This window comes from Netta rufina, assembly GCF_964035555.1.
Source record: "Netta rufina genome assembly, chromosome: 2".
Lineage (NCBI taxonomy): Eukaryota > Metazoa > Chordata > Aves > Anseriformes > Anatidae > Netta > Netta rufina.
This window is the reverse complement of record NC_140124.1, coordinates 5,281,346-5,302,315: the sequence shown is the minus strand read 5'-3', so window position 1 is coordinate 5,302,315 and position 20,970 is coordinate 5,281,346. Positions and strand designations below refer to the sequence as shown.

At 53.5% G+C, this 20,970-nt stretch overlaps 1 protein-coding gene across 3 annotated transcripts in view; it reads left to right on the top strand.

Moving 5' to 3' along the window:
- LOC311222394 (mitogen-activated protein kinase kinase kinase 3-like) overlaps positions 1–20,164 on the top strand; it is a 63,855-nt gene extending 43,691 nt beyond the window's left edge. For all 3 annotated transcript variants that reach the window (XM_084306664.1, XM_084306663.1, XM_084306665.1), the window contains 12 exons: positions 765–878; positions 2,303–2,414; positions 6,504–6,637; positions 8,903–8,976; positions 10,849–10,916; positions 12,685–12,777; positions 13,559–13,753; positions 14,373–14,521; positions 14,631–14,762; positions 16,814–16,943; positions 17,207–17,384; positions 18,020–20,164. In XM_084306664.1, the coding sequence (XP_084162790.1) occupies positions 765–878; positions 2,303–2,414; positions 6,504–6,637; positions 8,903–8,976; positions 10,849–10,916; positions 12,685–12,777; positions 13,559–13,753; positions 14,373–14,521; positions 14,631–14,762; positions 16,814–16,943; positions 17,207–17,384; positions 18,020–18,248 (1,608 nt within the window). In that variant the 3' untranslated portion in view covers positions 18,249–20,164. The remainder of the gene's footprint in view (positions 1–764; positions 879–2,302; positions 2,415–6,503; positions 6,638–8,902; positions 8,977–10,848; positions 10,917–12,684; positions 12,778–13,558; positions 13,754–14,372; positions 14,522–14,630; positions 14,763–16,813; positions 16,944–17,206; positions 17,385–18,019) is intronic.
- Positions 20,165–20,970: the final 806 nt, after the last annotated feature.

Sequence of the window (20,970 nt, the reverse complement as noted above, 5' to 3'; positions counted from 1 at the left end):
GCTGCTCAGCAACCTGGGCAACCTATAGAGTCTGCAGCCTGCTTTTTAGGGCACTGGGGGCAAATAGTTGCGTTTTGGGCACTGGGAGCTTTGCAGTCCCTCTGCGGGATGTGGTACAGCACACAGCGATGCCAGGGGGTCGGATTCCCTCAGGAGGTAGGAGGGGAAACTCTGTTTGCTGTCTAAAAAGCAGAGCTGAATCTGTCCTGCTGGGTGTCAAAGAAGCTGTTCTGGCAGGGAAAGTGGCGCACACCTCTCACAGCAAAGGGTTTGAGGCCAGTTTTTGAGGTGTTCCTGTCTCATCTGATGCCCAGACGCTGGGGAAGCTGTCAGTGCACAGAAACTCAAACTCTTCCAGGGAGGAAACCCAAACTCCTCTTAAGCACAGGGCTGATTTGGCACGGGATAGCAGCAGGTCCTGTCTACGAACTCCCAGATCAGAGCAGCCCCAGAATGGCAGGCAGCAAGGCTTCGTCTCAGCCCTCTCTGACCGCTCGCTGAATCGGTGAGCTGACCTTTCAGCTGTCTCCTCGCAGATGGTTTGTGTTGTGATTCTTGTGCCTGTTCCACGGTAGATGAGAACTTGGAAGAAAACACTGCAGCTCGATGAGCTGGAGGGCATGGGGTCTCTGTTTTCCATCCGCCTCCTCGGGTTCCTCCCTCGTCCCCCCATTCCCAAGCTGCTCACGGCGAGGATCTGGCTTCCTTTGTTTACCCAGCGGTGTGACACTGCCGTGCTCCGGTGTTTGTTCAATCCCTTCCAGCTCCTGATCCCGCTGAAATCCCAGGAAGACTTGGACAAAGCGCTGGAGCAGTTGGAGCTGAGCCCTTCCCTGAAGAGCCTGCGGATCCTCGTCAGCGCTCCAAAGAAAGCCAATGTGAGCTCCTCACCCTCTCTCCTCTTTCGTGTCTGAAGCGAGGCGCCTCGTTATTGCCTTGGGGAGGGGGAAAAGTCTCCTGACGGAGGGCGAGCTGGGCCTCGGGGGGTCTGAAATCTTCCTGGAGACCGAGCTCAGCTCCCTCCCACTCCTCCTGCAACCTCTGAAGGGTTAAAGCTGTACTCATCCTCAAACTAGGAAGCCCCCAGGGAACCCTCTTTTTTTTTTTGGCCTGGGGAGGCTGTCACCCTTCCTCTGCATCCCCTCCACGTGCAGCAGGAGGTGCTGGCTGTCCCCGTGACCCAGCACGGGGACCCTTCCCTCCTTGTGGTGCTGAAATCCTAACAGCCAGGGGGGAACAACCCAGAGAATCCTTCAGTGTCACGCGGGACTGTCTTTTTTTTTTTTTTATTATTATTATTATTTGTTTTTATTTATTTATTTTCCCTGAGCTCAGTGGTTTTGCAGCTAAGCCTGTTAGCTTGACCTCGCCTGCACGGAGCGCCTTGCCAAAGCACATGTCGTTCTGCCCCAAGCACAGGCTGTAAAACAAGAGATTTGCAGATGTTGCAACTCTTGTTTCTCCCTTATATTTCCTAGAAGTACCGGAGAGGCTGAGAGCCTTGAAACTCCTAGTGCTTGTCCTTGCAGCACTTGGGTTTCCTCTGCTCCTTTTGAGAGCCGCCCAAAAGGTGCAGGGAGCGGAGTCCCAGGGGGAAACCGAGCCATCATTTGGGGTTTCCTAAATCCACTTGCTCCTAGCTGCAGCAATATTGCAGCGTTATGCCAGCTACTTCAGAGCGGGGCAGCCAGGCAGAGGCACGCATCCCTTTGGAGCTGGTGGAGCTTTTCCTGAAGCATGGCAACACGTACTGCAGGTGAGGGGATTATTCTGAGGTCATGCACAAAATCCTCACAAAATCACAATGCCCTGAGCACGGTACGTTGGTAAGATTGGCCACCAGCAAGTCCTGCCAGTGTAACTCAGACTGCACTTAACTTACCAGCTGGATTGGAAATTCTTTGCAGTCCGTCTCTGTATTCCCTAGCAAGGACTGATTGCTGTCTGCTCTGGTACAGAGGAACCTCTGCAGTGCTTGGTCTGCCACTGAGGGAGCACGGAAGAGAAGTTTTTGGGGTCACAAACGTGGGTTCAGGGCAAGGATCAATCTCCGTACCAATCCTGAAATCAGGCAGTGCAGGAACAGTCTGTATGTCATGTGTCTGTATTTATTTTTTACTGACTGGGCCTCAATTTTATTGTTTGACAGTATTTTAGTAACAGATGTAACTTGTGAGCGATTTTGGGGTCTTTTTTTTTAATGCTTCTTGGGTAGGATGGCCGGAAGGAGTCACATACAGGATTTCATGGGGTGCCTCTGCAAAGGGGCAGAGTCTGATCGTTCCCTTTGTCTGATCCCCAGCTCCTCCAGCCGAACAACAGCAAGCAGCACGAGATGAGGATCTCCAGATCCATGGGGGATATCATGGGATCCCTGTACAAGGACTCCGAGAGGACGCGGAAATACTCAACAGGTCGGTGAGATGTGGTGCTCTGGGGGGTGCTGGTGCTATAACAAGCAGGGCCACCGTCCCCTTTCCGTTTTCCCTCACAATCCCTGTAAGTATTATGGTCTGCTGTCTACCCCGAGGTCTCCCACCCGTATTTCAGTGCAGTTACAGCTTATCCTCAGCCTGAGGAAGAAACTGCAAGGATGTGGACAAGGTTGTGGTGAGCAGCAAGTCCAGTCAGGCGTGGAAACGAAGGAAGAGCAGAGGATCTGAGGTGTAACGTGAGGGGGATAAAAAAAATGAGAGTGATAAAAACCTCCAGTGAATTCGAGCTTCATCGAAGTGAAGAGTGAGGATCTTATGTGGTCTTTTCTTCTGTTTTCTGTGCCTGAGTTGGTGCTTTTCTTGCTTTCTGAAATAACTCGGAGCGTTTTGAAATGCGAAGTGCTGCTGGCAGTCTGTCTGTAGGACCTTTTGAAGAGCTGCGGCACCGTGAGCTGTCACTGATGTGTGAACCGAGTGTAATAGGCAGAATTGATCCTGTGCGCAGTGAGAAAATTGATCCTTGCATGCAAACTGCATCCCAAACAGGATCTTTGGTGCTTTTGCATCGTTAGCTGCCCTTGCCACAGCCAGCCCTCTTTTATTCCCGTGCAAACCACGACTCTTGCTCTTAGTTTGGACAGAGCTTGTAACAAACCTGCATGGCAGCAGCCCTCCAGGCCTCTTTGGAGCTCTTTGGGCTCCGTATGAAGCTACCACAGCCCACTTACTGGGGTAGTTGCAATCCAGCAGCTTCGTTTTGATGACTTCTGGAGTCAGAACTGGGCTCTCCAGCAGCTGGACAGAAACTTCAGCGAGCTGAAAGGGCGAGCAGCATGGCAGATGGAACAGAGAGCTGAAGAGCAGGCCTTAGACACACAGAAATATAACCCTGTGTTGTGTTTCCCTGGATTCAGTTTGGTGGATAATCAAAAATCATCCTAAGAGGTTGGGGTGTCTGTAGGAGAATCCGTTCTCCAGCTGCAGGTGCAAGATATTTCAGTGTTTGCTTCTGCTGTCATCACAGCAGCTGCTAGCACGTGAGGGGCTCAGCTCAGTTCAGCTTTTCCCTTAAAACCACGTTTAAAAGGAGATTTAACGTGATGTTACAGCAAGAGGTGGCTCAGGGTCATGTTCTCGGTGCTTCTCAGCTGTCTCGTGTTTTTCTGCTGACTCCGCCGTGATAGCAGCAGCAAAAACTAATAAAACTGCATGTCGTTGGCACGAGCACGATGGAAGGGGGGGGGGCAGATGTTCTGGGGCAGATTTGGCTATTTTTGCTTCTGCTGGACAGAAAATGTCTTCAACTCCATGTCCCCAGAAAACCTCATGCAAAGTCAATATTTTTCTTATTTTTTTTTCATAAGCATTTTCGGTGAAAATCCCTCCCCCCACTCCACCTTATTTATTTATTTTTTTTTTTTTGGAAGTGGAAAATGTTCCAGTCTCTGTAAGCGGCATCTGAAAACGTTCAGCCGAGTGTCAGAAAAAGTTTGGCTTCAAACCTGTCGGGGTCCTAAATTTTCAGCTAACTGAGGGCTGGATTTATTTACTGAGAGAAAACCCCACAAGGGCACTTGGGGGGGACACAGGCTGGCCAGGTGGCTCCGAGAAACATGGGCAACATGATGGCAACAGCCGTGCCATTAAATCCACAGGGCACGAGCACAGGCTAAATGTTGATGAAGGTTTTTAATCATCACCATGTTTCCTGACCCAAAATCTGCCCAGGGGCAAATCGGGACTAGAAAATGGAGTGTCCCACTTGCTTAGCCTACACATGGCCTTAAATTTAGATGTAGGAACCCGTCCTCAGGGGATCAGCACAGAGAGGAGGGCGACTTGCAGGGGTCCCACTGCACAAGAAGCCCAAGGGGATGTGGTCGAGCTGCTCACACCTCCCCGTGGCAGCCACAGCTCATCAGTAAGACGTTAATTGAAGGTTTCTCTCTGCTTATCGTGCTTGAGGACTCCTCCTTGATGCCGCTCTGCGACGGGTGAAGTTTTGGGCAGGGAAGGGGTGAAGCCAGGGAACGAGGAGGCAGAGGGAAGCCAAACCTGGCACGAGGGAGCCGGCCGTACGTGCAGCACCGCGAGCTCCGCACACACAGCATGAAAGAGGCTGCTTAAATAAAAAAATAACAGAAGGGAACATGAAAAACCCCAGCAGATGCCAGCAGTGACTGTAAGTCTCCGTGCTGGCCTGGTTCGTCCCTGCCTGGGACATGCTGTGCTCTGCTCTCGAGTGCAGGACTTTTACATCAGCGCCTGCAACATGGAATCCCGTCCCAAAGCACCTTGCTGCAGAGGGGAATCGAGGTCAGCTGCTCGCCTGGTGCCAACCTGCAGAGTTTCTCCGAGTTCAGGAAGCCTGAAAAGAAGGGCTGAGCTCTGGCCAGCCTCTGGCTCCTCAACGAGTCCCCCTGCCCCTTCCCCGCCAAGGGAACGTGATCCTGGAGGCTCCGGGACAAATCACCTGGCGGCTTTTTGGAGCAAGAGCCGCCCTCGTTCCTTCCCGCAGCCTTCAGGGCTGACATCTGCCGAGCAAACGAGGGGACGGCAACGCGAGCCCCAAATGGTTAAACGTTTGTTTATCTTCCCAGAGAGGATGCTGAACTTCCCAACTGGTTTTGTTTTTCGGGCTGGGGGGAAGCCAGTTCATTATGCGCGCCGCAGCGCTCGAGAGATTCTCTCTCCTTGATCTTGGCCTTACTTCAGTTGGGCTGTATTTTTATTTTTTTTCCTTGCTGTGTTCTGCAGGAAATCTGTGAAGGAGAAAATAGGAAGAAGAACAAACACAACGCGAAGCCCTCGGAGTTTTATTTTTAAAATTCGAGCGAGGAGGCTGGAGGGAGCCGAGCCACGGGACGGGGCTATCGATGTGTCTGGTAGAAATCCAGCAAGGCTGATTCAGGGATCTTAAACACCGGGGTGCTGCTCTCCGAGGCAGCAGCTCCTGGGGCGCAGCAGCTGGAGGGAGAGGTGGGATTTGTAGCGTTGGTTGTGCTGATGGATTCGTGCCAGAGATGGGGCTGGCACAATGGCGGTGATGCAGAACAGCAGCAGCAGAGGCAGAAGCGTTGTGCTGAGGGACTGGAGATGACTTCTCATCTGTTCCCCGTTCCTTTCTCTTGCACTGTGGCAGCTTGTTGGGGGGTGATGAACTAAAAGACTTCTCAAAACTGCTGCAGAGGTGGGTGAGAAGTGCAGGGAAGGACACGGGCCTTTTAAAAGGCTTTTTGAGCCTGCTTAAGAGCTCATTGTGCCGCGTGAAGGCTCGCATTGCACAACGCTGCTGAGTTAAAGCTCCAGCACGGAGCAGCGCAGACCTCGGTCAGCAGTTCCTCGCTGTGGAGCGGTGCCAGCCCAGGGATGGAGGGGAGGGACTGCAGAAAGAGAAGCCAAGCCAGGACAACGCTCCCTAAACCTCGAACAGGCACCAGGCATTGGCTAGGGTGGGTTTGGGGGAATAAAAGGGAGGAACAGGGCACGAACACAAGGAAGTTGTGGAGTCTTCTCCCCTTGCTCCCGTGCTGCGGCCTGCAGGGAGCACAGCAAAGCCCCAGGGACTCCCAGGTGGCTCTTACCCTGGAGCCTCCATGCAGGAGGGTTGATCCCATCGGTTATTTCCCCCCTCTGTGGCTCTTGGGTTTGAGGGCCGGGTTTCTTCTCAAACAGAACAAGACAGCGACGGGATCCAGGGGAGGAAATGCCTGGAGCTCGAAGCCTGGGAGGGGGGATTTGTGCTTTGAGTTCTCCCCATCGGATTGCAACAAAACTCTTGGAGCCTTTTTCTTTCTGGCATGAGCAGAGTACCCGGACGCGGGATCTTAGGATCCAGGGGAAGTTGAGAGCCAAGGCCGCTGGATGTTGTGTGGTCCCACAAAACAAACTGTCCCGGTTGCAAAACCTTTGTAGGGTCTTTGTGGCCAGCGTGGCTTCTCTCCTTCCTCCCTTCTCTTCCACGCAACTTCAAACCCCAGCAGCATCTCCAGGAGGTCTGTGCTCGCTGGAAGGACCCGGCCGTGGCCAATCCTTCTCTCCTTCACCCGTGCTTTTCCCCTCTCCTAGGCTCTCTGCACACTGGCCGGAGCTCTCCGCCCCCGGGCAGCGTTCCCGAAGAGCAGCAGCAGATCGCTCGCCAGGGATCCTACACCAGCATCAACAGCGAGGGCGAGTTCATCCCCGAGACCATGGATCAGAACGTAAGCGGGGCTGCGATCGCAACAGCCTGGGGGTGTCAGCAGCTCTCGCTGCTTCCCCTGTGCTGTTCCTGCTTCAGCTCTGCTTGCAGTCCTTGGCCCTGCCTGCAGCCTCTGTTTTTTTTGTGTTTTTTGTTTTGTTTTTTTCCCTTCTCTCTTCCTCTCCCATTTTTTTTTCTTCCTTATTAAACAGTTTGTGTATTCCAGTCCCTCAGTAATAAAAAGAAAAGCGGATTTTAGGCACGGTGATGAGCAGAACCTCTTCATCCACTCATTTTGGCCACGGTGAGGGGAACTCTGGAGTGCCCAGGGACCAGAGGGGGAGGAACTTCCACCTCCCTCTCCAGTTGCATCTCACCTCAAGCTGTGGCTCCAAAGGGCTTGGTACCTGTGGTACCCTGCGCTTGGCTGAAGTCAGGCGGGCAGCTTGGCTGCAAGACAACTTCGCCGAGGACTGGCAGCGTGCAGGAGGGATGTGGAGGGACTTTGGGAGGGAGCTAAGCAGTTCCTCGCTCCAGCAGGCTGCTGCAACACCCCCAAGGGTCTTGCCTGCAGAGAAACGCATTTCCCCTGCTCGAGCAGCACCCGCTAGCTCTGTTCTGGGGCACGGGCTGTGCCAGCGTTGCCGTGGCAAAGCTGTGTTTTTGGTGCTTCCCCGTCCAGCCGTGAAGAAAACCAGAAACGAGCTGCGGGTGAGTCCTGGCAGCATCCACCCGCAGATGTATCTCGTGCTGCTCGCGGCCAAAAGCCAGCCTGCTGTGGTTTCCACACCACGTTTGGGAGACAACGCACGTGTGAGTGCAGGAGGAAGGGTCTGCACGGCCCCGGGGGGGTCAGGGGAGCTCTGCCAGCACCGCCTGAGCTCTGCTCCCGCTGCTGAAGGCTCCCAGATGCTCCTCGCTCCTCCCCAGCAGCACGCTGTGGGTGGGCTGCCGCCCTTCTCCCCGAGGTGGATGCGTGCGCCGGCGAATTCAGCGCAGGAAAAAAGGGGTTTTGTGTTCTTCCCACGTGGACTTTGCCCTCAGAAAGCCCTCGGGCTGCAACTTTTGCACGTGCCTGTTGTAAAAGCACTTACAGGTGTTTTGCTGTGGGTGCTTGCTGCCTTTTGGGGGATGCCCCCATGCAGGCCCGTGATGTAAGCGAGGTCTCAGAGGTCTTCTCCTTGCCTCCGGCTTAGCAGATGGGCAGAGGCTGGTTCTTCACCCTGCTCCAACCTCCAATTCTGCCCCCGTTGCCAGGCTTTGGAGAAATATTGAGTCCGTTTCAGCACCTCAGCAGGGAGAGGTGTGGAGTCGCGCTCCTCTTCGGCAGCTGCGCTCCGAAGCACGAGGCGTTGGGGTCAAAACTGGGAAGGAGAGGAAAAAAATCAGGCTTTCCCCTTGGTACCAGCCCGGCAAAACAACGTGAGCTGTTGTGGCAACCCGTGAAGTAGGCAGAGCACAGGCACAGCCCGCGGGAGGAGAGGTTTTGTGCAGGGGAAGGAGGAGCAAATGGTCCAGGAGCCAGCAAAGGGGGCTCCGTGCGGTGCTTAACCCCCATCCCTCGGCTTTCCCGGCCCTGTGTGGCTCTGCACATAGCCCCAGCTTCACCACAAACCCTCTATTGTTCCTCAGGGGCTATAAATAACCCCGGGCAGCACAATGGCTCATCCAGGAAGCAACACCAGTGTAGCTTTTGACTCACTGAGCTCGCCAGAGCCAAGCTGGCCCCGCAGCCAAAAACCCCGGTGATGCTTCACAGAGCACCAGGGACAGAGGCAGGGCTGCTGTGCCCTGCAAGTCAGGAGTCCACGGCCACCTGGCTGTGCTGCACGAGATCCACTCGGCCTTGGGCACCCCTTTTCTGTCCTGTTTTCTGTTTTTTTTTTTTTTTTCTGTCCTGTTTTCTTTTTCCTGTCCTGTTTTCTTTTTCTCACTTATTTCCCCCCCCCCCAAATGCTTCGAGCGCTTTGAATCTCGTTGCCTCCTCGGGGTGCTTCGGATGTCAGGGTGCCAATTATCTCTGCCTCGGGTTCCCTGCTAGCAAATAAAAGTGAAATAATAATTGGGAAGGATCCTAATCCAGAGGGCATCATAAAGGAACTTCCTCTAGGAAGAAAACTTTGCTTGGACTGGGTATTTTCTCTGCTGGGGCTGGTATCAGCTGGGGTAAATCAGCTGGTTCCAGTGGAGTCAAGTAGATCCGTGTCCTGCAGCTTTCTGTTAGTGATGAGATTTGAGGAGTTATAATCTGTTGTTTGATTGTTTTTCCCTTTTCCTTCCTTGTCAGATGCTCGAAGCTTTCATCAGCCCCGACGGGTCGCTGTCTGGGAGCTGCCAGTCCCTGGAAACGTCCGTGGACAGGTGAGCTGCACGTGGCCCCGCTGTCACCAGCAGAAACACAGCCTGCCCCTACAGCAGGACAGATGAGGATGCACCCGAGCAAAAAAAAAAAACATTTAGACTGCTAAAAACCAGATCCTAACCAGATCCTGGGCTCTTGCTCCTGCTGCAGATCCCCCCCTCACCCCTCTGCCTTCCTGCCCTCGTGGGGCCAACGCGCCTCCTCCCCGGGCGTGCTGCCTGCTCTCCGCTGCCCCCCTGTAAATTTGGCAGCCCGGGCTGTGTCAGTCAAGGTGCTGAGGCCACCAGACGAGCAAAAACTAACTTTAGCTCCACGGCAGGAAGCGACTGGGACACGCTGTACTGCCGCGGGCGGCACTTCAATAGCGCTGCAGCTCCGAGCTCCCACGTGCAGAGCGACCGTGCGCCCGCTGCCAGGCTGTGTGTAAGACACGGTGTCCTTTTGGGAAGCGAGATATGCAGTTTTTTATTCATCCTCATCAAAGGGATTTTATTTTTTTATTTTTTTTCCACTGCTGTTTTTAATTTTTTTTCGCCACCCAGCCCCGAGGCTGCGCGGATGGCGTGGCGTGCTTTGGGTTCGGGTCTGTCTCAGCAGCGAGGTCCCTTTCCTTTTTGTGGCTTTCGGTGTTTTCCTGTGATGTATTCGCTCATTGTCGTGGATGCATCAAAACCGGGTTCTTTTGCTCCCAGGCTCTGTGCCCCAGGTTTGCTTTTCGTGTAGATTCTGCTGGGGGTGACAGCAGAAGGAGCACAGCCGAGCTGTGATGCCTGGCTGTGAATGGAGAAGAGCATCAGAAACATCTGCAGGCGAGCAGCATGGCTTTGGTTCACGACTCTGTACAGCCATTGGGTCTAGAGAGCTGGAAAAGGCACAAGGAGGGCAGAAAAAGGAACAAGTGTGACTGTTTCACACTGGTTGCTCTGTTCGGAGTCAGGATTTGGCCCTGATGATCCTCACGGGTCCCTTCTGGCTCAGGAAGTGCTGCAGTTCTGTGATCCTGCACAAGATGCAGCCGAGTCCTCGCTGCCAATTGCCTGAGGTGTTGTTAGCCTCCAGAGGGCAGAGCACGGTGACCAGGCTGATGCGACACAACACCACAATTAATCCCTCTTCCCCCTAGCAAACCTGCTGTGATCGGTGTGGACACAAATAGACTTCGGAGCACTTTGCAGAGCAAGTTTTTGCTACCACGTCCATTTTATTAAGAGGAGAGCAGAGAGAGTGGAAAAAACATCCTGTCCAGATCACCTCACTGGCCCTTACGGAGTGCTGGGATGAAGTTCCGATGGCTGAGATCCCCACTCCATGCTTTACCATCCCCTCTTTGCAATTTTAAGACCTTGAGCCTGCTCCCTCCCTCCTGGTGTACGTGCACGGTGGTGGTGCAGCTTTTCTTGCACGAGGAAGGTGGGAGGTGATGCTCCGAGAAGAGGAGACCTTCGTGAGCTGAGCATGAAGGAATGACTCCAGTGTGTACATCCACACATCTGAGCAGTGCTCACAAAAAGCAGAGTTGCACAAACGAGCACTTGGCATCGAGGGAAGACAAATCTCCAGCCCTCCTCCTGCCCCATTTTGTGCCTAGGTGTTACGGTGCAGACTTGGCTGCTTTCTTTCAGCCTGGTGACCCTGTTTTCTCCAGGATCCCTTCTGTTTTCACAGGAAAAAGCTGTGGACCACCCAAAAAAAAAAAAAAAAAGCCTTCAATCTTCAGTTTTGTGCAGATTTAGGATGAGAGCTCAGTTTGGTCGATTGGGGTGATGAGTGCATCTTGCTGATTAGTGCGTGCTTTCTGTGTGTTACCACTCCTAATTCACTCCCCAGCCTTTCCAATGTAATAAAACACATTTTTGTTTTTCTCTTTGCAGCCCTCCCTTTACCCAAACCCCTGTTCCTGGAAGGAAGAGCCATCCCAAAGACGGTCTTGACTGCATGGGTAAGCATCGCTGGAGGTTCATGCCTCCTTAAAAGCAGAGAAAGCATGTAGATGGAGGAGAGCAGATATTGGAGAGATGTTACTGCATGGAAATTAACTAAAAAATTAAGCAAACCATCTCCATTGCTTAGGCTACACTTCAAAAAGGACCCTAATGATTAAACAGGAATGTTCTGTAAAACCAAACTGAGTCCTAGGCTCTCTAGGGAGTTACACCTGGAGAAACGGGAGGCAGAATCTGTACCACTGCAAGCTGTGTTGGAGAAAACATACTGGTAACTCGCAGGGCTCAGAGGTTACTGCTTAACCGCCTACAAACAGCTGGTTAAGTCATGGAAACTCTGTAATGTCATGACTTTCACTATTAAAAATGAATAAATGGCAGTCAGCCCCAGCAGGATACCACACTTCTGGCCAGGGGCAGCGTTTCCAGACCGAAGTGCGGCGATGGAGCTGCAGGCAGCCCGTGGTTTAACACCTCCCTGGTGGTGCAGGAGGCGTTTTGCCTCGCCGTGCCGCTCGGCGTTGTTGCCCACACGTGGCTTGCCGAGAACCCGTTGACCTGTCCTTGCTGCTTTTCCTTGCGGGCCGTGTTTCAGCCGTTACGGGCTCCTCTCACACCTCGCTGTGACGGGGAAATGATGCTACATAACGCTGCGGCGAGGCTTCGGCCAGGATGGGTCTCCAAGGAGAGGCTGCTGGCCCCAGGCTAAGACAAACAAACAATCAGAACGGGCTGTGTCGGTGGGGCTGGCTGGAGGAAAAACAGGAGGAGAAAGTTGGGGGGGGAGGGAAATGACAGATATTGTAATCTCACGTTAGGCAGTGCTACCGGCCGTGGCTTCCCGTGCTCCTTTTTTTAATTAAAAAATACGTCCTTAGCTTTCACGTCCATCCATAATCACAGAATCACAGAATTTCTAGGTTGGAAGAGACCTCAAGATCATCGAGTCCAACCTCTGACCTAACGCTAGCAGTCCCCACTAAACCATATCCCTAAGCTCTACATCTAAACGTCTTTTGAAGACTTCCAGGGATGGTGACTCCACCACTTCCCTGGGCAGCCTGTTCCAGTGCCTCACAACCCTTTCAGTAAAGAAGTTCTTCCTAACATCTAACCTAAAACTCCCCTGGCGAAATATAAGCCCATGTCTAATCAAAACTCTGCTGTTCAATCCCTTCTCTATATTCTAAATCGATCTTTCTAGCATTTAATCAAGGTAAATAGAAGGGTTTGGAGGGTATGAGGAGTTCTGCAGCTTTCACAGGTCAGGAGTCACATCTGAGAAGTGGGGCTTGTCCCTCAATACCTGCAGATCCCTGCAAATAGCTGTTAGCACAGCGGAGATCTTGCACGAGATAGATCCAGGCCTGCCCCTGCCCAGCAGTTCTGTTTCCACTCTAATTTTTGTGTTTTTCACGTGTAAACCAGACACGTAGCAGTCTGTGTTGGAAAGCAGACACGTTCTGTGTCAATCCCCTGCCTCGTTGTGAGCAGTGTGGGCCAGAGTCCGCAGTCAGTGGTTAACCTCTGTTTGCTTTCGGGAGACCAAGAGCAGGGCGTCTGGCCCTTCCTTTCCCTCTAGGATGTGACTGCGGGCAGATTTCAGCGAGCCTTGGGGAATGCCTGGCTGAGCAAAGGAACAATTTGTTACCTTGTTCGTCCCCGTAACTCGGCCCGGGGGCCTGAATGCTTTCCTGTAAGAACCTCGCTGGGCTTTTGGTACTGAGCTGACGCAAGAAACGTGTCTGTTCTTCCCTCCTCCAGAATTTGACATCCCCTTCTGCGAAAGGTTTGGGAAAGGGGGCACCTTCCCCAGGCAGTACCACCTCTCCCAGAGTCGCAAGGACTACAGCGACGGTAAGAAAACCACGGGGGGCTGGGGAGGGAAGAGCTCAGTGCGGGATCTCGGTGGGGATGGGAAGGGCAGGAGGCTTGTAACAGCGCCCAGGGCTGCAGAGACTCAGGAGGGAGAGGGTTGTAATAAAAGGAGGAGGAATGAGGGGTTACAGCGGGTTTCTCACAGAGCTGGAGGGAACCACCTACCAAATTCAGGTAGCGTTGTCTCTCCACGGCCGTTTCGAGCTAACGAGCTCTGAGCGTTGGGGACGGCTCCCTCGCCTCACCGCTGCTCCTCCTTGCACTGTGTGAGTGGTGGGAGGCAAAACTGAATGAAGATCAAATTCCCTTGGAAAAAAAACACAAAACCAACCAACCAAAAACCATTAAGGACACGCAAACAGCATATTGAGCCTTCAGAATGACCTTCATCTCTCACTGGCATCGTGGTGCTGCTGGTGTGGTCGTTTGTGTTGGGGTCTTAGGGGACGCCAGGGATAATTGGAAGTGTAAGTCCTGCCCTGAGTTTATTTGTGATTAAAACCCGACAAAAACCTGATGTAATTAAACTGTTGCAAACCTCGCTGGGAACATCCTACGTTCAGTGTGATCCTACCTGCTGTAAACGGCTCTTCAATTGAATTCAGAACGGGCACAGGGCTTTGCTTCAGTTTCATTGAACTTGTTTTTCGTTTGAGGAGCTGCCTCGCTGAATCTGAGCAGTGACGTGAGAAGGTGGTGACAGGTGGATCCCAGCAGGCGTCTGTGTTCTTGCCATAACTCTTCCCCTTCTCTCTTGCAGGCCGGAGGACTTTCCCCAGGAGTTATTTCCCCCAAGAAAACCTCTTCCAGCTGGTCCCCTCCAGCCGAACCAAGAGCTTTAACGGGGACAGCAAGCTCAGCACCCTGCAGTACGACGAGTACAGGCCCAAATGGTGGAACAATTGTGAAAAAGGGCTGCAGGTCTTCAGCACCTCCCCTACAAAAGCTAGGAACTGTAAGTGAATCAAAGCTTAGCTCAGCACATTTGGGTTTCAACACGAAATCAAGTTAATCTTGATTTCTGAGTTATTGGGCATCAACTAAGCTAACCCTCTGTGAATGCACTCTGCTTCCAGCCCCAAAAGAGGCACGCTGCACTCACATTTCAACGAGGAATGTTAAAAATAACTCACTGCACCTTACATTGGCCTCGAGGAAAGGGTGCTCAGAGTCAGCTGGTGCTCAGAGCTTGCCGAGTTGCAGAAAACTGCTTGTGTGTTGGACTTTCGATGTGCTCGCACAGCCCCAAGCTTCCAGGAGCCTTGGGATGTGGGAGCAGATGGGTCCTAGAGCAGAGGAGAGAAAGTTCAACGTGACCCAAGAAAGCAGTTGCTGGAGGAAGGACTCTAAAGAAACGTGACTTTGCTGTGACTTGTTTCTGCTTTACAGTAAAGTAGAGCACAAAGGAAGAGATCTTCATGCACGCACCAGTAGCTCTCGTGCAATTAAAAGAGTTTTGTCAGCTCGCTGCCTGCCCTGCTGGGATCATTGCAGGCCTGCTGTGCATCTGGTAGGGTCGGTGCTGAAGCCTCCCTGCTGTGCTTTTCTCTCAACCCTCTCCTTCTTTTCTGCAGCCCTGCAGGCACCAGTGAACTGGAGGCTGGGGAAGCTGCTTGGAAGAGGAGCTTTTGGGGAAGTTTACCTCTGCTATGATGCTGACACGGGCCGAGAGCTGTCGGTGAAGCAGGTGCCATTTGACCCTGACAGTCAAGAGACGAGTAAGGTGAGTGTGAGGGCGGCACCACGCTCTGTGGGGCTGTGGGGTGGAGGCTGAGGGTAAAAAAATTCCTTGAGCACACCTTCTCTCACGCAGTGTGTCTGTCCTCTTGCAGGAGGTGAACGCTTTGGAGTGTGAGATCCAGCTGCTGAAGACTCTCCGCCACGACAGGATAGTGCAGTACTATGGGTGTTTGCGGGATCCCGAGGAGAGGAAGCTGTCGATCTTTGTTGAATACATGCCAGGGGTAAGTGCAGTTCCTGCTGAGGATTGTCATGACCTACCCTGCCTTAGAGTTTGGAGAAATTTGGATCTGGAGTTACAGGGGAGCTTAGCTGTCAAGTTTATCTGATGAGCCAAAGCAAAGCACTGCATCCCAGCATCCCTAGATCGAGCTCAGATCGAGCCAGGTGTCATGGTCAGGCCCCTCAAGGTGCAGCAGGTCAAATCAGAAGCCTGGAAGGGTCTCGGGTTTGGATCCTGGGGAAGGGTGTGTGCACAGCCTGCAATCTGAACGTGGTGAATGCGGGACGTGCTCCAGATCTGGCTCCAAACGCCGCGGCCTGAGCCCATCCTTAAGTATTTATTACAAATCCCTCCAGGACACGTTAATAGCACAACTGTCCGCCCACAGCTGTCACCAATTATTCCTGGCTTTCAGCACGTGTGCGTTCAACCCAGCGTTACTCACTGGTAAGCCTTCTCCTGCTCAGGACTGAACCTTGTGTTGGTAGCACGATCCAACCTACCAGGAGGGGATTAACTTTGCGGTTTTGCTGACACACGGGGTGAAATAGCTCCAGGGAAAAGGGAAGCTCTGAGGGAGCCTGGAGAGCACACACGTCAGTTGAACATCTCTGTAAGGATGCAGGTTGCATCAGAGTCAGCTGGACAGAGTCACTGCGTGGTATAAACCAGCACAACTGCTGGCGTTGCTGCGTGAGCTGCTCTCCTGCATCCTGCCTGCCCAGCTGGGTTCGTCCCCTAGCCCGTGGAAGAATAAATCCTTGTTTGTTCAGGCCTTGTTTGTAAGGTCGGAGGGGGCTGGGAAGTCACCTGGTCACAAATAATTTTGGTCGTTAGTAAATGTGCTGCAGGCTCTGCGAACATGTCACGAATCAGGTGGGCTTCATGCCTTCGAGCCCCTTCCAAGCACCGTCCTGCCTCTGTCCCCGGGGGCTGCCACATCGCTTCCAGGCCTTAAGACAAAAGAGAAAAGCCCAGAAGCTTCAGCAGCACCCTTGCTGCTCGTTCTGCAGCGTGCTGGTGTTTGTTAGCAGCCAGGAAACCACCGTTTGGTGCTGGGGCAGCGTCCAGCAAGGCTGGAAGCTGAGTGTTTGTTTTCTTTGCGATAAACCAGAGCTCTGACCAAATACAGATTGGCTTCGGTGCCACGGGGATGGCTTACTGCACAAAAGCAGCACAGGGCTTTGGTTTCCAGTGGCAGTGGAAGTGGCTGAGCTCCCAAACCTCGCAGAAGAGCAGCTCCAAACTGCTGGATGTGGCCGGGTTTCTGATCATACACAGCTAGCGTGGTAAAATCTTCAGGGGGCAAAGCTTGGGTGCACCACCAGGCTGGCGTTCTGGTGATCAGCCCTGTTACAAAGCTACTTCCTGCTGTACCCTGCACCATTCACCTCTTATTTTCAGTTTATGCTTGGAAAACAGAACGGTCCCTTTGGCCACAAGTCCTGCAGACCCTGTTTTCCCTTCTTTGGCTTCATTTTTTGATGTCCCCCAGGATAAGGAAGCTTGCAGAGTTGAGGGTGAGGGAGGACACCCTGCCCACGAGGTGCAGGAGGGGATAATTTCCGAGCATCCCAAATTACTTCAGCAACACCGCGAAAGGGAAGGGAGATCCCCAGCCACAGGATTGCCACCAGCCCCAAAAGAAACTGGGAGAAAGGCTTCACAGAAGGTGACAACCATGAAGAGCTCATGGAGAGTATCCTCACCTGATTAGAAGCTCCTCATCAGGGCAGCCCTTGTCCGTGAGCTGTTGGTGAAGGCGAGCCACTAGAGGGGGAACAAGCTCCGTGCTGTTGGCAGAGGCTGGCACTGATCGCTGCCGGAGGCCGTTCCTCTTTTTCCACTTGGCCTCTGAGGCACTGGGGTCAAATCCTTGCTCTGTTCAGCGCCTCCTGGATGTTTATCTTGCCATTTCTCCAACAGAGTGGCTTGGGTTTTTTATTTGAGCTGAGAAATGTGGTGGTCAGGGAAGTTTATAAGGTCACCGTGACGTGATGCACCCGATTCTTCTGGTCCTTACGGTTGCTGACCGATGTTTCCTCTCTCCAGGGTTCGATAAAGGACCAGCTCAAGGCGTACGGTGCTCTGACGGAGAACGTCACTCGGAAGTACACCAGGCAGATCTTGCAGGGAGTCTTCTACTTGCACAGCAATATGATTGTCCACAGGGACATTAAAGGTGAGTAGGGAACGCAGGGGAGCTTCTTGCTTCCTTAGCTTTCTTCAGCCTAGCCTCACCGTGCCCCAACATAATTCTTGTGCAAAACACAGAGCAGATATTTGGTTTTTAAGTTATTTTTTTCTGGCTTTGCCTCTTGAACCACGAAAATCTTGAACAAGCTGGAACCAAACTCGTGTTCTGTCTTCCTGCCTCGCTGTGGCTGCTCAGTTCAGCTTGCTGCTTCATCACTCGGTGTTTTTGCTGTTGCTTCTCGTCCCCAGGTGCCAATATTTTGCGAGATTCTGCTGGAAATGTGAAGCTTGGAGATTTTGGGGCCAGCAAACGTATCCAGACCATCTGCATGTCTGGGACCGGGATTAAATCCGTCACGGGAACGCCGTACTGGATGAGCCCGGAGGTTATCAGCGGGGAAGGCTATGGAAGGAAAGCTGACGTGTGGTAAGGAGCAGGGCAAAACCCCCCACTGCCACGTTTTTGGAAGATGGAAAGGGTGCAGAGCTGAAAGGCCCCGGAGAGGAGCACACAAAACTACAGCTTGCTTTCAAAATGCCCGGTGTGTGAGGACAGGGTTTGCCAGGAGAGCTGCTGAGCTCTGGTTACCCCATTTTTAGGTTAACTCAGCCCAGCTTGGAGGCTCGGTGTGATCTTTTTGCAACCTCTGAAATCGGCTGCTGGGTGTTTGCGTGCAGCTCAGACACGAAGACACCCAAAATCTGTGGGTGCTCCCGAATGTTTTGAGGCCTCTCTGGAGGATGGCAGCTGGAGCCAGAAAGAGCAGGGATAACTCCATTTGGCCTGCCAATAAATCGGGATAAAGTCAGACGTAAATCTGTAGGCAAGCAGCTTTCATTCTGGCTCAACTGTTTGGGGAACAACATCCTATTATTGACGCTGGGGTGTCTAAACTCTTTAGGGTTTTCCTTCTGGGGTTGTTCCCATCAGGTGCTTTGCATTCTCAGCCATCTTTTTTCATGAAGCTTAATCTTGAGTTAAAGCAGGGCGGAAAAAAACACCCGTTTTAGGACAGATCTCACAAGTCTCCTCTCCCCGATGGGCTTGCCGTCTCGTTGCAGGAGCGTGGCCTGCACCGTGGTGGAGATGCTGACGGAGAAGCCGCCCTGGGCCGAGTTCGAAGCCATGGCGGCGATTTTTAAGATCGCCACGCAGCCCACCAACCCCCAGCTCCCCGACGGCGTCTCCAGCTCCTGCCGCAACTTCCTCAAGCAGATCTTCGTGGAGGAGAAGCGGAGGCCGACGGCCGAGGACCTGCTGAGGCATCCCTTCGTCAACTGCGGCCTCTGAGCCCTGGGCTTGGGGAAACGCTGATGGGACAGGGGGCGGCCGCCAGACCCGCGGCCCCTTTTATTTTTTTGGCACCCTGCCCTTCACACCTCCAGCCCCGGGCTCGTCCTTGCTTGGTGGCTCCCCCCTTGGGTCCTTTCTCGCTCGGTGGCTGCCGCCTTGTGGGATTTTTGGAAGGCACGCTCGGGACCTGGAGGCCACCGCCGGGGAATTGGGGCCGAGGGCTTCCCCGGAGCGCCCTCCTCATCCTTGGGACCAGCAGAGGAATGGGATGCTGAGCGCCCGGCGCCGCTCCCCGCAGAGGAACAGGGCTTCAGCCCAGCTGGAGATGATCCTCAGGGCGTGGAGCAGGAGGGACCCGGTGTCTACCAGGGGACAGGAACCTTTCGGAGGTGGCGACACCGGGTGGCCTCGCCAGGGAGGTGGCGTTGGCTCCTGTCCTGTGCCTTAAGCGGTTACAATCGCGGCGCCTGGCAGGGAGCCGGGCGCGTTTCTGCAGACGTCTTGCCTTCGTGTGCGTGCGTGTACGTGTGCGTGTGGGGCTGCGGGGGCACGGCCGGGCCTCCACATCCTCTGATTTTGCCTCAAATCGGGCAGGGAGCGCCCGCGGGGCTGCGCCAGCATGAAGCCGCAGCCTGGGGCCGCAGAGCTGCGCGGATGGCGTGCAGCCGGGCTCCCTTCTGCAGTATTTCGGGAGGTGGAGGTTAAATTGGGAAAGCTTAAAGCAGAGCTGGGCTACGGCCCCCGACCAACACTACTACCCCGCGGGGAGCAAGCAGAGAGGCCCTGGGAGGCGATGAATTTACCAGATCTTGGGCATTTTGGCCAAATTAATTGCATCGCCCCATCTCCCGCTTCCTCGCTGCGTTAGCTGTTTCCACCTGGCTCAGTGGAGGTTAAACGAGCAGTTCCCAGGGCATCAAACACAGGTTTATTTTATTTTAATGTTGTTTTTTTTTCATTGAAAATGAGAAGTGTTGCTCAGAGCAAAGGGAAATGGAGAACGGTCCTGGGCGGGAGAGATCGAAGTCGTCCTGCAGTGGCACTGGGAGCATCTCCTCGTCTGCAGCTCCAGAGAGAGAGAGGCAAAAACCACAACTATTTCAGTTAAAGAAAGGCTGGGGCTGTTTGGGCAAATTAAATAGCCGGAAGGGTTCCCTGTAAGTGTGTCCAGGAGCTGCAGAGGTTGGTGGTGCCTACCCGAGCTTTGTGCCTGGCCACCAGGGCGCTGGATGCCAGCTCCCCGGGCTGTCCCCTCCTTCCTGTAGGGGAAAGAAAGAATTTTATTCTGTGAATAGGACCAAATCCATCACTCTGGTTAGCTCCATAGGATGGATTAAAAAAAAAAAAAAAAAAAAAAAAAAAGAAAAAGAAAAAAAGTGTTGGCAAATAAGGGGTTGTCAGATGAACAAAGGGTGTTTCAGGAAAGCTAAAAATGTTTTTATGCTCTTTTCTCCCCTTTCACCCAACCTGTTCAGCTTTGATTTTTCGCCCCTTAGGGGTGGATGGGAGCTGAATATTTTCTCCAAAGCCTCAAGAACAAAAGCGGGGGCCCGGCCGCGCCGCCCCGAGCGCTGGGGGAGGCCGAGGGGGACCCTCCCAAAAAATGCTCCCTGGGGCCTCGTCAGCCCCACCAAGCACCCCAAAAAGCCTCCCTGGGACAGCCGGGTCCCCTGGCTCGTGTGTGATGGGGTTTGTGTGTGTGTGTGTGTGTGTCCGTGGGGGTGTGTGTAGGGCTGTGTGTAGGGCTGTGTGTAGGGCTGTGCGTGCAAGGCTGCGTGTGAGTGCCCGCGTGTGAGTGCGACTCGCTCCTCAGGTGCCTTTGCCTTTGTGTTTTTTTTAAAAAAAAAAACCCTCGCAGTGTTCTGATGTACAAAATGAAAACTAGAAGAGAATGTAATATTATGCCATGTAAATTTCCTTTTTGTTTTTTTTTTTTTTGTTTGTTTTTTATATATGTATATTTTATTTTGTCCGGCGCCACCCGGGGCAGTGGGGGGGGGGGAGCCCTCCTGGGGCCGTGTCCCCGCTCTCCGTGCGGTGTCGCCGCGTGTATCCCAGAGAAACGTTTTCCTCCCGTTGGAAAAAGGCTCCAGTGTCGTGTTCTGTGTCTGCCGGGCGCGTGGCCACCCCTCTGTGTCCTTCCCTCCTCGGGGGCTCTGCCCTGAGACTGGGACCCCCGCCACGCGTGGCACTCCCCAGCTGCTGTACTCGGCTCTGCTGAGGCCGCACCTCGAGTACTGGGTTCAGTTTTGGGCCCCTCGCTACAAGAAGGACATGGAGGTGCTTGAGCGGGTGCAGAGAAGGGCGACGAAGCTGGTGAGGGGCCTGGAGAACAAGTCCTACGAGGAGCGGCTGAGGGAGCTGGGCTTGTTCAGCCTGGAGAAGAGGAGGCTCAGGGGCGACCTTATCGCTCTTTTTAGGTACCTCAAGGGAGGCTGTAGCGAGGTGGGGGTTGGCCTGTTCTCCCACGTGCCTGGTGACAGGACGAGGGGGAATGGGCTTAAGTTGAGCCAGGGGAGTTTTAGGTTAGATGTTAGGAAGAACTTCTTCACTGAAAGGGTTGTTGGACACTGGAACAGGCTGCCCAGGGAAGTGGTGGCGTCACCATCCCTGGAAGTCTTTAAAAGACGTTTAGATGTAGAGCTTAGGGATATGGTTTAGTGGGGACTGCTAGCATTAGGTCAGAGGTTGGACTCGAGGATCTTGAGGTCTCTTCCAA